Source organism: Oenanthe melanoleuca, chromosome 8, assembly GCF_029582105.1.
Source record: "Oenanthe melanoleuca isolate GR-GAL-2019-014 chromosome 8, OMel1.0, whole genome shotgun sequence".
In the NCBI taxonomy this organism is placed as follows: domain Eukaryota; kingdom Metazoa; phylum Chordata; class Aves; order Passeriformes; family Muscicapidae; genus Oenanthe; species Oenanthe melanoleuca.
In genome coordinates, this window is record NC_079342.1 from 20851914 (window position 1) to 20867404 (window position 15491).

Sequence of the window (15491 nt, forward strand, 5' to 3'; positions counted from 1 at the left end):
AGTAAGAGTAGTTAAACACATTAAGTTGTGCAGTTTTATATCCAAGGTCCTATTTCCAGCATTATAAAACACTACCAAATAGTATTTAAACCTTCTTTGTGTATATCATCATAAAGAAAAAATCTGATTTGTAAGGAAAACATTCCAAACACTCATTGAAAGTGACAACTGGAATTCTCCCAATTTTTGCAATTAAAACAACATAAAATGGAATTCCTAAGATATGATATATATACAAAATGATTAAGCACAAAAATAGCCAGAAGCCTTTTTGGGGCAACTATAGCATACATCAGTGGCTTTGCTACCAACTGAAGCCAAAGACCAACTTCTTTCAAACCCATGAGAAATCCAACATTTCCTGAGGTGCAGTACCATGTATATAAATAGAGGAAGCAGTTTAAACATTTTCAAACAGATAAAAATATCTTAAAAGTCCAGAAATATATAAACAATACAGTCTTCTTATTTATCCTTGTTCTTTTTTTCACTCCTGGCTATGCAAATTAGAAACAAGTAGAAAGTTGTGATAGCAGTGGAAGACTCACCAAAATACATTTTAAAACTAAGAAAAAATATTTAAATTGGTATATAAAAAAATCAATAGTTATACTGACAGCTGAAGGCAGAGTGAATATGAAATCATGTGGCACTGAGGCCTGATCTCTTAAGCTGCTCCTAATTAAATGCAGCTTTGCTCTTACGGGATGTTAAGAGCTTTCTAGGTTACTGCCCGTATTAAGGAAAATTAGACACTTATCTGTATGAACATTGCAAAGTTGATTGAAAAAAGATAATATGTGAAGACTGTGTCAAAAAATAATATTGCTGATTCATTCTAATATGCTTAGACATTCCTGAACTCTGATGGTTCATCAGTACCTCATAGTATGGGTCATAATCCTTAGCAGATAAATGCTTAATCCGAGATAAATCGTAATAAATCCAAATGAGATTAGACCTTTACCAAAATACCCAATGAGTGGTGTAAAAACACGTTTGAGTGACTGTGATACATCAGTGGGAGTCACCGACTGAATTCTTTACAGAATAGCGGAGAAGGTGCAATAATACTTAAAAGCAAAGCAGAACTGTTCTGATCAGCACCACTCGGGGGCTGGTGTTGAGTGTTCTTCACCAGCCTCCCTTCTTAACAATATTCCTCTGATCTGCGAGGCTTCATGGTTTACATCAGTGTTCTGTCAAAGTCACCTACTTTCTGAAACAAATGTTTTATTTATCTCCTCCTTCCCACTCCTACTATTGTGAATCCGAATAAAACCTGCAGGAGCCTTAAGGCTAAAACATTCAGAGGGATCCACTGGCATTTTCATCCCCTCTGTATTTGGTAGCTTATGTTATCAGGTTAACTCGTTAAGTATTTACAGTAAAGGACATCTTTGCATAGCATTTTAAAAAATCAAAAAGCCACAGTTACTAAAATTCATGGCGCTATGACTGAGTAAATGTGTTACGGTTAGAGATGGACGAAAATATAAGAAAAACTGTTTGCTGCTAAAATCTGAGGTTGCTATGAAAATCTAGACTCTTTACCTGGAAGAAATTTTTCCTGCCTTTACTTGTGACACAAATATAACCTCTTAACCTGCTAAATGTAAACAAAAAGCTGTTGTTTTGAAGAAAAAGTATTTCAGCTAAATTTTAAAGTTTTTTATTCAGCAATAATAAAACCTCCATGAAATTATATTCTAAAAATTAGTGTTGCCTTACATCCAGCGATTTAGAGGAAAAATCATTACAAGAAATCACTATTTAATAAATTGCAACCTGAATTAAATTACACTTGTGAATCAGGCCGCCCGTGGAAGTCTGAGTTCTATTAGCATTACTGAACATACTCGGAGTCGTGATCCCAGGACATTGACTTCATGGGAGTTTTGACTGTGGGAAGAATTAAAGTTTGTATCTGATGTCCTCAAAGCCTTTGATGTGTTTATAGCTTTCATAGGTCAGTTGCAAAGATAAGCTTTGTAATGGCTTTCTACACTTACCCTGGAAAAGCACTTCCACTCTCTTTCCATTGCTTAAAATACAGAACTATTTACTTCTGACATTTGCTATTTGTTCTAAACACCGTGGTGTGCATTACCCGTGTATCGATTCACAAAGCATCTTCTGAACGGGCAATTTCCTCACCCCGCTCCGACAGCACAAAGCCACCAGATGTTGTCACCGTCTGACTTCGGCTGCTGCTGCCGTCTCATCACCAGGTGATGCGAGCACAGCTCCGCCTTGGCTGTTATGATTTGAGCAGTGACCTGGGTAAGCGCTTCTCCTTGGCAGCTCCCGCCCCCTCCATTCAGCCCAGGCTTCCAAACTCCAGCAGATCCCATTGCTGGTGGCTCCGAGGAGACAAAGGAACGGGGCGGGCGGTGGGAGGAGAATGGTGAGCAAGGTGCTCAGGTGGAGACAGACACACAGAGCACACAGGTGATCACTGGTGCAGGTCTAGAATGAGCACGCACGTCCTCTGAGCTGAGACTTCACCTCACTTTCACTGCCTACAACACACGACTCATTTTTCTGAAGGAGAAATGTAAGTTCTTATTTTAGAAGGTGTTTTTGTTGGTGGTTTTGCCATGTAACTAAGAAATGAAGTAACATGAAAATGAACTAAATCTATTACTTTGTGTAGTCTCTAAATCATGGATTTGCAGTATTCAGTTGTAAGAAACATTCACAATTACTTCCTATTTGAGCAGATCTACCTAGAGTTCTCTTTTCATAATAACTACATTGGGTCTTTACAGTTTTCAAGGGCACAGAAGACTTTCCTATGACTATTTTTGGTTACATTTTTAAAGAGTTGGTAGGAATATCCTCTGAATTGAAACTTGCATCATCAAGCCAATGCCACATAATGATCATTAGCTGTACAACAGTGTATATTTTTCTCTGCACCTTTGGAGAAATATTTGCACTGTAACCAGATCCAGCAAGAACTATAGAATGGCAGATGCACATTTTTGGAGTTTTAAGTGGTTGGTTTTTTCTTTCCCTGAGACCTAAAAAATCAAGGCAAATAACTGAAATCCTGAATAGTGCAGCCTGGGTATGCCACAAATAAAAAAGCTGTGTAAGAGATGTCATTTTCTTGGGTATACAGAGCTCAAAGTGAAACACTTTTAGAAAAGCTGTTGTCTAATGTGGTGATACCTTATCATTTAATGGATTGATGCCCTTTTCCTGACTGTTGTTTGCAGCTAGACTTCTCAGTTTTTAAGAATATCAATACCTCTTCAAAAGTTGTAGAGGCTGTAAGTCAGGAAGGATTTTCCATCATTCTGTCAAAATAAACACAAGGAGAATATCCAGTGCACCTTAAAGTACAGCAACACTACTTTGGGTAGGAGAGAAGCATTCAGAGACCAAGGCACTGGTTAGGGACAGATGATTTAATATGAGTGCTGTGAGAAAGTCAAACTTGTTTACAGAAAAACAAATAATCTTACTTTAGCTTTGTCTGGATTTCTGACAATGACATTTCATATCTCCTCTGTTTAGAATAATTCATGTATTTTTGGGGTTGTCTGCACAGAGTGTATCACAGATCCTTTCCCTATGTGATAGCATGTCTCTAAAACAAGAGGATTTGGACCAAACTAATAGACAGATGAAGCCAAACAAACAAATTGCTGCTATGCTAATTTCTGAAACAGATGGCTCTGATCCAGCATTTGCTGGGAAATGCAATTCCCTGTCAATCTAACACAGAATCGTGTCTGTCTTTCTCTAATCCTGTATGTATAGCATATAGGGAGGAATCTGGCTCAGGATACTCCACCCACAGCTAAATTTATACACAAAGAACTGAAAATCAAAGTGCATAAACAAGTACAAATTCTGCCGTCCTTACTGGAAGCGAAGATTGGACCCTGGTTTGAAGTTTCAGGTACAGATCTTCAAAAGGCCCAAGATGTTCAGTCTTTCCTCACTTTGTGGTAGGAATACCCTTGAAATTAATGCTAGTTGTACATATGGCTTGTAGCACTGAAGTAAACCAGGGAAGCTAAAAGCTAGAAGCTTCTAATTCTTTTAGACTCCAGATATTTTATTTAAATATCTGAGATTTTTGTTACTTTTAACTAAGCTACCTAAAACAAAAAATAAGTCAGTAAAAATGTAAATAATTTCACGCCCAGGTTCCTGACCAGGCCATAGCTGAGGCTATGGGTCTAATTCAGCTTCCTCAGACAGTCTGTCTTCACTGCTGGTACATCTCCATCTAAATTTAGCCTAATGTTAAGAATGACCTACACAGCTAGAAAATAAACTGTTTGAAAAAATATAGGACAAAGCTTATGTCTAAGGAAAAGCTTCCCACAATGTTCTATTTGTGGCACACGATCATACATTTGTGTCACATCATCTTATCCTTTCCTTGAGCGGCGATTGAAAAAGAGGCTTTTTAACCTACTCAGAATTCTTCCTCATCTTTACAGCCGAGGGTCAGAGACCCAGTCAGAGACAGGGGGAAGCACCTGCAAGGTGGGGACAGCACAAACCTCACCCCGCCCGCCGCGCTTCACTGATTTCCATTCCCACACCTGGGAGGGAGCGGAGCCGTGCGGACCCTCCTGGGTGCGTTACCCCGGCTCCGGCTGTGCCCTCCCGGCACCCCGCGCCCCGCACAGCTGCCGCCGGTTCCGTGCGCCTCAATGCGCTCCCCGCGCCGCCCGCCGCGGCCCCTCGAGCGCTGCCGCCCGAACATGGCGGCGGCGCCGCCTCACGCCGCTGCCTAGCGCCCCGCCCGGCGGCGCGGGAGACCCCGTAGGCGCCAGCGCCACGTGCGGCCGCGCGCCCCCCCGGCGGCTGCCCCGCGGCGGCGGAAGATGCGCGGCCGGAGCGCGGTGAGCGGAGCGCCCGGGCCGGGGCCGGAGCCGCGGGGGGACGGGCCGCGGGGGCCTGGCCGCCTTCTCCCTTCTCCCGGGAGCGGAGGTTAAACCTCCCTCTCCCCCGCTGCACGCGGTGAATCCGCCCCCGGGCCGTCGAGTGCCGCCGGGAGCGGGGCCGCGGTGCGCTCGCACGGGTTTGGGTGATAGCGTCCGCGTTCGTTGCGCTTCTAAAGAAAGGCTTTTTTTTGGGTTTTTTTTTTTTTTTTTTTTTTTTTTTAAAGCAAGAACAAAAAAGTAATTTTGCACTGTGTTTCCAAAATGAAGAGGTTTTAGAAGGAACATTTATCCATCGGGGGCTTGCGGGCTGTGGCCGCCGGGCAGCGGAACCGGGGGGATCCGATGGGGTGGGATCCGGGCGCTGGTGCTGCCGGTGTCCGAGCCTGGGGGTGCCCGTGTCCGTGGGTGCCTTCTGCCCGTGTCCGTGGGTGCCTTCTGCCCCTGTTCGGCCTTTTCACCTTCCCGTGCCTTTTCACCTTCCATTGCCTCTCCTTGTTTCTCTACCTGTGTTACTCTGTGACGCATATGCCAGTTCCAGGCTCAGTCCCGTTTACTGTGATGAGTACAATTAAGGCGTTTTTAATTAAAGTCATTACCCATGGCTGTGTAGTTTTGCCTAATTGTCTAATAGTTACTCTGGAAGTTAGCGTTGGGTTTGTGCCGACAGTGGGGTTTTTTTCCCCTGCACCAGGCTGATGGTATATGAAATATTACCAGGTGTTAAAAGCTTGGCAGGGTTAGAGTTTAAATTTCTGTTCATTTGTTATCCCATATATTAAAAAAAACAATTCCTAAAGCAACTTCTAGCAATGAACATTTGTGTTAAAGAATATAGATTTCCCTAAATATTTTCTTGGAGTTCTTTTTCAGTGCAATGGCACGCCTTGAGTAAGACTCACTGGTTGTGGAGGCTGGCTGGCAGTAAGGCTGCCTACAGTGATAAATCATCTTTTAAATTTCACCAAAGCAAGAGCAGGACAGCTCATATTGCATCACTTGCTCAATTTGTTTATTGGTTCTTAAGTAGGTCTCCCACTGGCGTCATTGGAAGGTCGTTGTATCCAGTGGCACCCTCAGTGCTATTTAAGACTTTTATTATCTCCTTGTATTAATAGAGGACCACTGAATATTATTTAACAGGTATATTGGAGGCTTGGTTTTATGCCAGCACTCGGCCTTTTCTTGTAAGATGGGCCAGTGAGAGCAGTTGAGAGCTATTTTAATAAAAACAAAGCAACAGTTCCCCCTGTTTTTTAATTCAAAAATTCCAGAACAATATTGGAAACCTTAAACAAGAAAGTTCTAGTGATTGAGAAGCAGAGCCTGCAATGCATTCAAAGCAAAAATGAAATTGATAGTCTAATTTTACTATCCACACTGAGTGACATCCGAAATAGTAAGGAAGCCTAAATGATGGAAAGTAAATTAGATTTTTAAATTAGGTAATGTTTGAAGATGTTAGAGTATTACTACATTTATTTCCTTGTTAATATTCTGAGATGTTTTAGGAAAAAGTAAGGAAAGATAAATCATACCAAAATAATTTAAATGACACTTAAAAAAAAAATCAATTACAATGTGAGGCTTATTGCTATGCAGGGGAAGAAGCTTTTGCACAGAAATAAGCCTTTTACTTTATTCCACCTATTGAACAGAAAAATGTAGACTAGGGAGAAAGTGCTTGTCTAGCTTTGGCAGTAAAGAAGCCTGGAAATAGTCTGAGGAAATGGAGATTCCATCCCATTTCAGCACTGCTGGTGAGTTACCTGGCACAGGCATATGTATTTTTATCTAAATTTTAAAGGGGTTTTGAAACACAGCTAATTTTTTATATTTTTTTTAGTCATATGTAGGAAGAACTTGTTATTTTTGTCTCAATGTGGAGGAAACACTTGAAATTTACAAATTTAAAATTATTGACTTTCAAGGAAGATATGTACTGTGTCTTTAGTTAAGAGAAGACTGCTTTACTGGTTTTATGAAAGGGGGGGAAAGTGACAGCCTACAGCCATAAGTCAGAAAGCTACAGGCAGGACAGCAATTGCCTAGAACTTTTAAATGTGGAGTGAGAAAGGTGCTGTTGTGGTCAGCCAAATCTTCCTGGATAGTTTAAGGGTTACCTTATTAGTGTATAGTGATATATCAGAACAGAATTTTAGGAGGCCGTAGACCTCTCCTAAATGTAAGAGTATTTTTTTAAAAAACTGGAATTTGGCTTCTGTGTAGGTGTAGAAATAACCTGGAAGATGGTTCCCAGGTTGTTAATCACAAAGAGTTAACATGTATCCCAGTGGAGTGTTGGGTTTTGTGCCAGCACGGTAGGGGAGGGGCAGAAGTTGTTAATTGCAAGTCACTTTGCTGTTTGCATTCTGGACTGTGGGTGGGAATTCCTTTTTTACCCAGTTTTACTTTGTCTAGGTATACTTGTGGTTTTTACAGCTGGGAGTCAGCAACTTTTTATTAATTTTGTGGAAATAGATGTGTAGCAAATAAGTTCTTAAATAACTCCAGGTTGTGTCAGCGTTTTTCTTTGCTTGTTTCTATCAGCATTAACTGTTACTGTTCAAATCAGCCTAGTAACAGTTTTGAAGAATGGCAAAAGTAATGAGAATGGATGTATTTTCATGAAAGGGTAGTATATAAGAGGAGAGAAGTGAAACCTTAATATTGCCAGTTAGATTCCTATTATCTGTAACTGCTTTCTGGCCCTAAGGGAAGTTGATACCTCTAACAGTAAAATCTGTGAGAAACAGCATCATATTCTTATACTGGTCTAGCTGCCTGGATAAAAGAAAAACATGTGGAGTGTAGCATTATTGATGTGGCAGTTTTAGCAGGATCCATTTGTAGTAACTGTGGATTTGTTCTGGATTAATGGGGGGAGTGTATAATAATTATAACTTTGGCCCTGCAATAGTGATACTGTCCTAGGCAGAAAAGTGTCTCAAAACTAATGACAACTTGCCTGCCATACAGAGTTAAATCTCTGGTATTTTCTTCACTTGATGGAAGAATCCTGCATTCAAACAACAGAAGAGTTCAAACAAGGTGTAGGATTAAAGAGCAAGCTAAAAAATCATGACTAAACTCAGTAACAGTGACAGAATAATTGTGGTCACTTCTAATTAGCCTGTTTACCTCATGATACGAATTCAGATTTTTCTAAGAAAGCATATTCACTGGTGTCTTTTTAATTAGCTCTCCTTGATTTTTCTTACATATCTTAATTAAAAGTTTGGTGGTAGTTGTTAATTGTGATGTACTTGTTTAGCCTTTTGTTTAGTCTTTGTTCTGTTTATGAATGCTGCTTTCGAACAGCACTGCTCTTACTCAAACATCTTGCACGATAGTTTTCCTTGGGGGTTATGGAAATGATAATCAGCCTTATGCTTGCTCTGTTTCCAGGTGCCAGAAAGACACTCTCTGGAAACGAGAGCTCAACAAACTGACATTGCATGTTCTACTGTCACCTAGTCCAGTTTGTCAAGGGTGGAATTTTAAAGTATTAGATTGGGCTATAATGATAAGCAATCTGCTAGGGGATTTTAATGTTTCTCACTTGGTTGGACTTCAAAGTTCTGGTTTCAGTGACCTTCTTTGTTTTGTTTTGTTTTGTGTGAAAAGAGGGTTGTAGTGGAGAATCTAAAAGTGTGTTGTCCTTCTTGCAGTCTTTCATTGTTTTGTCTGTTTTTTTTCCTCTCCAAACTCTGCAGCAAGTGTAGCATAGAAGCACAGAAAACTCTTAACCTCTTGTAAAAAGAAATAACATGTCAAATATTACAGTATATAACTGGATTCAGAAAGCAATTGACTTGTGAACCAGGCTTGGTGAACCATTTTATTCACAATGTCTTTTCATTACTTATTCAGATAATTGATGCAATGTTTGAAGTCCCTGAAGTGCACAGAAGCATCTGCAATTTCATTGACATAGTAAACTATTTTAGAAAAAAAAGTACTTCAGTATCCTTACAATAGACAAAATATGCAGCCTTTGTTTCCATAAAGATTTCAAGTTAATGCATGGGAGATTGGGTTTGGGATTTCCATAAATTAAGGAGAGTTCTCACCTTTCAACAGTTGGGTTTTTAGTGCTGAAAAACAAGTGTCGTTTCTCTGTGGGTTTTGTATGACTTCAGTAAAAATAAGCATTCTGGTGCTTCCCCCTGGTTATAAAAACTACTAATAATAAATGGTGGTATTTGTAAAACTGCTGACACTTCTGCAGTCTAAGAACACACTGAACAGATGCCTCCTGTTGCCCTCCACTTCAGTGTGTTTACTGGTGCTTCATGCAGCCTAGGTCATATTCTTGTTTTCGTGTTTCTGAGTGCTCCTACAGCCTCTTCCCTCTGAATGCAGTCAGCTGCTCCCTGATTTGGTTTACATGCTCTTAGTGTCTCCCTCGGGTTCTCTCCATTCACCCGTCTTTCACAACAGGCTCTGCAAGCTTTGTTAATCAGCTCATCCATTTGCATTAGAAGGTGGGTTTTTTCCCAGCACAAGAAAAATTTTCACCCCTCACTGCTTGCTGTCATTCCTTAGTTTGGAGCTTCCTAGTTTATTATCAAATGTATCACTTGCTGTACTTAGAGCTACTTTTCTGTTGTTTTGGGGGTTTTTTTTGCATGCGTGTCCATCTATGTTCTCTGGCCCCTTGCCTGACTTTATTTAAAAAAAAAAGCTTACTTTTTCTTCTTGATTGATTTCTTCCACTTGGTTCCTTTCATTTTCTTCACTGACTAGTAGTTTTATCACTTCTGGGATTTCATGCACTATTTCCAACACAGTTGACTTTATTTGAACCATTGTCCTCCATATTTTCATGCAATGTATAGCTAAAGAGTCTTTGTGTAGCTGAAGTCATTGCATCTTGCTGTTGTTTTCCCTTGTTTTTTTGGCCTTTTTCAGTTAGGCATAGTCACTTGCTGTAAAATACCTACCTGGCAGTGTTTTCTTATGTCCAATATATAAACAGTGGATTTCCTGAGCTTCCTGACAATGTCTACTATATATCATTTGTATTTACTCTTTCTTACAAATTCATAATTCTGAGTGTCTTTTAATGAATTTTAATATCTCAAGTCATTTTTGACATGCCAGTTTCTTTAGTTGCAGTAGCCCATGTAAAGTCACCTTTTGCCAAGCTGTTGCTCATTGCTTATGTAGAACCCTAAATTGTCAAAGGTATGTAAAAATGAATCTTGTTTAAAAGGAACAACTTCTATTGGAGGAGCTTTGTATGTTAAAAGGGAAACTTTCCTGTTAAGCTGATGTGATGCAAAGCTGATCTGATACAGACTCCTGTATCCAGGTCAGTCAACCTGTTTTTATTGTTGGTCCTCATTCAAGTATTTCTGATTTGAAATAACTTCTGTTTCATTATGCTCCTAGTTTTTCAAGAGAAGTTCTTTCTCTACCCTGCTTGTCTGTTGTTCATGTATTCCTTGCTTAATAGATTTCTAACCCACAAGTCTTCAATAGGGAGCAGAAAGGTGCAATTTTCAAAGATGTTAAACTACCACAGGTTTTGTTAAATCAGATGTCCAATAAGGGTCTTAATTTGATCTCATCTCTTAGAAGGGAATTGCACAGCAGCAGAACTGCATGCTGAAGCCTCAGAAAAGCATTGTTTCCACAGGACAAGGTTCCTGCTAGCAGCCTTAATGTGTGGGAGATGATTTCTGCCATGCCATGATAAGAGATAAAGCACTTTGTATACACTTACTGGCATCCTGGGTAACATCTCATAATCCAGACAATTTACTTTTGGTTGAATTGAGATGCCTGTTGGTGTTCACAAGACCAAGCTTTCTGTTAATGTACTCACTGCTGAATTCCACTGCTCTGAAGAAAACATCAGCTTTAATTATGTCTTGGAAGAGTCGTTCAAATCCCTCTCACTTGGGGCTCCACAGTGTGGTTTGCACTGGGCTCACTGGAGCTCTTCTTGGGCTCTCTCAGCAGCAGAGAGCACGCAATAGCACCAGGTTTGCTCTCTGCAGCTCTCCTTGGACATGGCACCAGTCAGAGCAAGTTAATAAATGCAATAGATGAAAGCAGGGAAGGAATCAAAGATGAAAAGAGATTGGTAGAGAAGGAAAAAAATGGCATTTCTGGAAGGAAGTAGTGTGTTAAGCAGATTTGGTCTGAATGGTTTGTTTTGCATGTTTTCTGTTCTGAGGAGGAAGCATATTTGTTGGCCAGAAAAGCAGTTTCTGGAACAATGGTGTGCCTAGAAAGAGAGGACTAAACCTCAGCATGCTTAAAGGTGTCTGCTGCATGTTTCAGGCCTGGGATGTATCCTTACTGTCCTGTACTCCCTCTGATCTGCATCAATTTTCTGTGTAGGCTGCTCCTGTAGGAATCAGCTCAAGGATCTCAGATGTCTGTGCAGGTAGGAAGAGCCTCCAGGAATGTCCACCAGGCAGCTTGTCTTAGCAGGTGTATGATACGGAGGAAGGAGCAGGAAACAACAAATACTTTATATTTGGAATGCAATTCTACATCATGCTGGGCACTTTTCAGTTCCTCAGGTAATTTACACTGACTGAAAAATGTCAGAATGTTTTACTGTTTCACATGATCTGTGATGCCTCTCTTTCCCAATAAGTCAGAGTCCTGTGATATCTAAACTGGACTTACCCTGTCATAATAGGACAGCCAAATTTCCCACTTCACCAGTGGGACCTTAGGAGGAAGAGCAGTTGCCACTTTGCATTTGCCACAGCTGGCAGAGTGACTGAAGAGGTGAGAAACTTCCTCTCCAGCCCAGATATCTTCCTCTGGCAGCAGTAAAGACAAACTGATGCCAGATTTCTCTCCTCTTGTCCTCTGCTGGTATGTGGGGGAAGATATTAAGGTCAGCCCCAGGCTCTGTGTGCTGTGACAGCGTAGGTTGTTCCCTTTACACAGATGGTCTGGCTAATGAGAGTACATTGCTGAACAGTTCTGAATCAGGGTTATTAACACCCAGAACTAACTACACTTCACAGAACCACGGAGTTAAATCATCTGTAGTACTGGATGCCCTGTGTGGTACAGACACTCACTTTTGGTGTGCTTCTCTGTGCTTCCTACTAGTGTTACCCTGCAAGTGTCTGACTGGTGAAAATCCCAACCTGAGATACAGTATTGATTAGAGATTAGAGCTGAAGCTATGCAACCATTGTCTGGTTTTCCATATGCTTTCTCAATAGTAAAATGATCTACTTGGAAACTGAAAAGCCAGAGTTTTGCCCTCTGTGCCTGAGCCCTGAGTTTAAATGAAGCACCTGGGCTGGGAGTGGTGGTGGGGGCTGCAGATGGAACCCATCAGGGCACTCAGCCCTGGGAGTCCATGGCAGTGCCATGCTCCCAGCTCTTCTTCCTTGCCTGACTCCCTGAATCTCATGCTGCTCTCTGCAGGTCACTCTACTGGAAACCTGTTTGAAATTTTGCCAGGTTATGTTGCTTTTTGTGGTGTTGAACAACACATTTGGGATCTTCTTGCAGTATGGCAATGTCATTGGCTGATGTGGTGGTTTTTGTTTTTTTCCCCCCCTCTGTTCTGGTAACCTGTCAGCTCTGATGCCCAGCAGTTGTCTTTTCACAGAATAGTGAGGCTGAGTTTGTGGGCAGGATAGAAAAATGCTGATAAGCAAATTTGGTGCACTGGAGCATCTGGCCTGTTCTTCTTAATCTGAATCTTACAAGCAGTCTCTTGCTTAGAAATTATGAGGGGTTTTTTCTGGATTCTTAAATAGATGAATCAAGTAAAGCCTCCATTAAGCCTGATTGCAGTGTTTTTAAAATTATTTCTATCTGGGTCTTGTGGAAGCATTTGGAGCAAGATTTTACTGTATGCACTTACATGTTGTTTTTTTCCCAACATTCATTTTTAGTATCTGGTCTTATTTTGATTTGCATAGTTGATGTGACTGTATCTGTGAGATGTTTTTTTTCCTTCATTCATTACTTAAAAGCTTATGAAATGTGCAATAGCATCTAGTTTTGACAGATTTTTTTAATAAATTACTGTTATGATCCTAATGATACAGAAGGAGAGGTTGGCTCTGCTTTCCACATGGAACAGCAAGTGATGAAATTCAGGGAGTTCATTACTGGAGGGAATTCTGCATCTGTCAGCAGCATGTGCAGAGCTGCAATTCTTATCATGGCAGTGTTCATACCTGGTGTTGTGGGTGCAGGCCCTGTGAATGGGAGGCTCTCTGATGGTGATGGCTGGAGTCTTGAACATACTGACTGACGCCAGTGCAAAGAGAACCTTTGTGTGTGTCAAGTCAGCCAGGTTGCTGAGGAATGTTCTGTGCTGGTAGGAGTTTCCTAAGCATCGAAGTCTTTGTGCCCATGTGGCAGCTGAGAAGTGACAACAGCAGGAATGGATAAAGCCATGTCATCGTCCTCCAGCCTGGGATAGGCTCCCAACCAGCCTAAGAGGGTGGCTTCCTGAACAGATGATAGCTCCTAAATAATTGGCCTCATTCTCTGTGTTGACAGTCTTCCAGTTAACAGTGAGGTCAGTGGGAGTAATTGGTTAATAGCTTCATTGTGTCTTAAATTTAAATAGCACCATTAACCTCAAAGGTCACGAGCTGAAATTTCTACTACCAAACCACAGAATTTTATGGTGTGCACCTATACTGCCCTGTGACTTTGGCAGAAAGCACAAAATTGTGGAAGTAGTCTGAAGATATGCTGGAGGGATTTTGCAATTTGTTGCCAGCAATTGAAATTCTTTGTGAAATGTTCCACAGCATCACTGATATCTGGCTTTCCTTTACCCATAGAAGTAGGACCCTCTACCACAGCAGAATAAAATCTTATACTTTATTCGACACCTTTTAAATTTTTTTTTTTTTTTTGCACACTAGGTCTATGTTGGTTATCTGCTTGCTTGGAACATTTTTAAGCAAGTTTTTTTCAGCATTGGGGCTATGGAAAATGTTAAAAATAGGGCTGTTCAGTTTATTATGTGAGTTTAAAGTTCCTTCATTGTACGATGTCAGAAGAACAATTAAGTTTTATCTGAGCAGAGCAGGGTGTCCCTAGGTGCAGGTTACAACGCATCCAGTGATACTATTAAAAGAAAGATCGTTTGTTGTTGCATTAGGGAATCCTTATAAAACATCAGGAAAACTGCCTGGAAGAATATAAATGTGTTCAGGCAATGGAGTGAAATATTCTTAAACTGCAGGGTGATGGCCTGTAGCTGGATAGGTTTTCAGAGCAGCTGTTTTGATGTGATTGTTGCTTTTCCCAACAGTCATAAATTGGATGTACTAGAACCCTTTTTTTTTTTTTTCTTGAGCCTTTGCTGTTTGGAGGTCCAGAATCAAAGCTTCTGTTATGAAAGCAAGATTATCTAGCCCAGAGTTCATGAAATAAACTTTGTTGTTTTTTTTTCCTTTTGATAAGTTGTTTACATGCTTCCAAAGATGTTAGGCTTTTTCCATGTACAGACCAATGTAGTTGTGCAGGATTTGCTTTGTGTAGCTGTTATGGATGCACTGAGTATTGGCCTTGGGTGTGGGTCTGTGCTAAACTTGCCTTGCTTGAATCACTACTCACTGAAGTACTTGTACTTCTGAACAGCTATGCTGAGTTATAGCAAAGATTGGTGTTAAGAGACCCCAGTGTGGACAAACCTCATTTAGGTGAGGGTCAGCTGGAGACCACCTGCCTTGGTCACCTGGTAAACCCTTGGTGGGATTGGTCTGACCAGAGGTGGACTTCCTGCTGGAGCAAGGCTCCCCTGGTGGAGACCTCCTTAGTGTGCAGCCAGTGAAGAAGAACATGATTTATCTTTCTCTCAGAGATTTGTAGAGCAGGACAGATGAACTGTGCCTTGGAAGTGCCAATTTCCTAGAACTTCGTGTACAAAGGGCTGGAGAGAGCAGCAGCTGGGTGACCTGGGGTGAGGTACACTCATCCACACTGACCTCTAGGGCTGGTCAAGCTTATCCTTTCACACACAGCTTTTCTACACAGACTGGAGAAACCACAAGCTGCCTGGCTGCTGTGGGTTCTTACCTTATACCTGCCTGTTTAATGAAAAAATAAAACAGCTATGGCTGTGGAAGAGGCAGTTCAGCACAGAAGTGAACTCACTCTTGGGTGCCAAGCTGCCAACTTCTCCAGCTGGGCTGCACAAATCCCTTGAAACCCAAGCACCAAATATCTATTGCTAGGTAATTGTAGCCCAAAGTTATTTATTAGGAAGTTTAGCCTGCAGAACTACTTTTATACCTACTAGCATATTTTTAGGTTTTTTCTTTTTTTTGAAAGGACAGTATTAAAAATACCCATTGTTCATCTGCCCTACTTTAAAGGAAGCTAAAAATCATCTGTTAAGATATGTCACACTTTGCAAAGAGAAGTTTAAAGCAAACCATAAATCCACAAGAAAATCTGAGAACTGGATAGGTAAATTAGAGGCATCCTGATCCCAAGAGATGAGCTCCAGGAACTCTAGAGGGCAAGAAGAGGAGCTGCAGATTATTTCTTTCAGTTGTCTTTCTTTAGCCTCTCCCTCCTTTTTTTGTCAGTATGCAAAGTTCAGTGTTGGCATTGCTCTTG

General features: G+C 41.0%; 1 protein-coding gene across 2 annotated transcripts in view; it reads left to right on the forward strand.

The window, feature by feature from the left end:
• The first annotated feature begins 4839 nt into the window (after nt 1-4839).
• ELAVL4 (ELAV like RNA binding protein 4) overlaps nt 4840-15491 on the forward strand; it is a 79365-nt gene continuing 68713 nt past the window's right edge. Inside the window, exon 1 of one of the 2 annotated variants that reach the window (XM_056497984.1) lies at nt 4840-4871. In XM_056497984.1, the coding sequence (XP_056353959.1) occupies nt 4854-4871 (18 nt within the window). In that variant the 5' untranslated portion in view covers nt 4840-4853. The remainder of the gene's footprint in view (nt 4872-15491) is intronic. The other variant, XM_056497986.1, reaches the window with a different exon arrangement.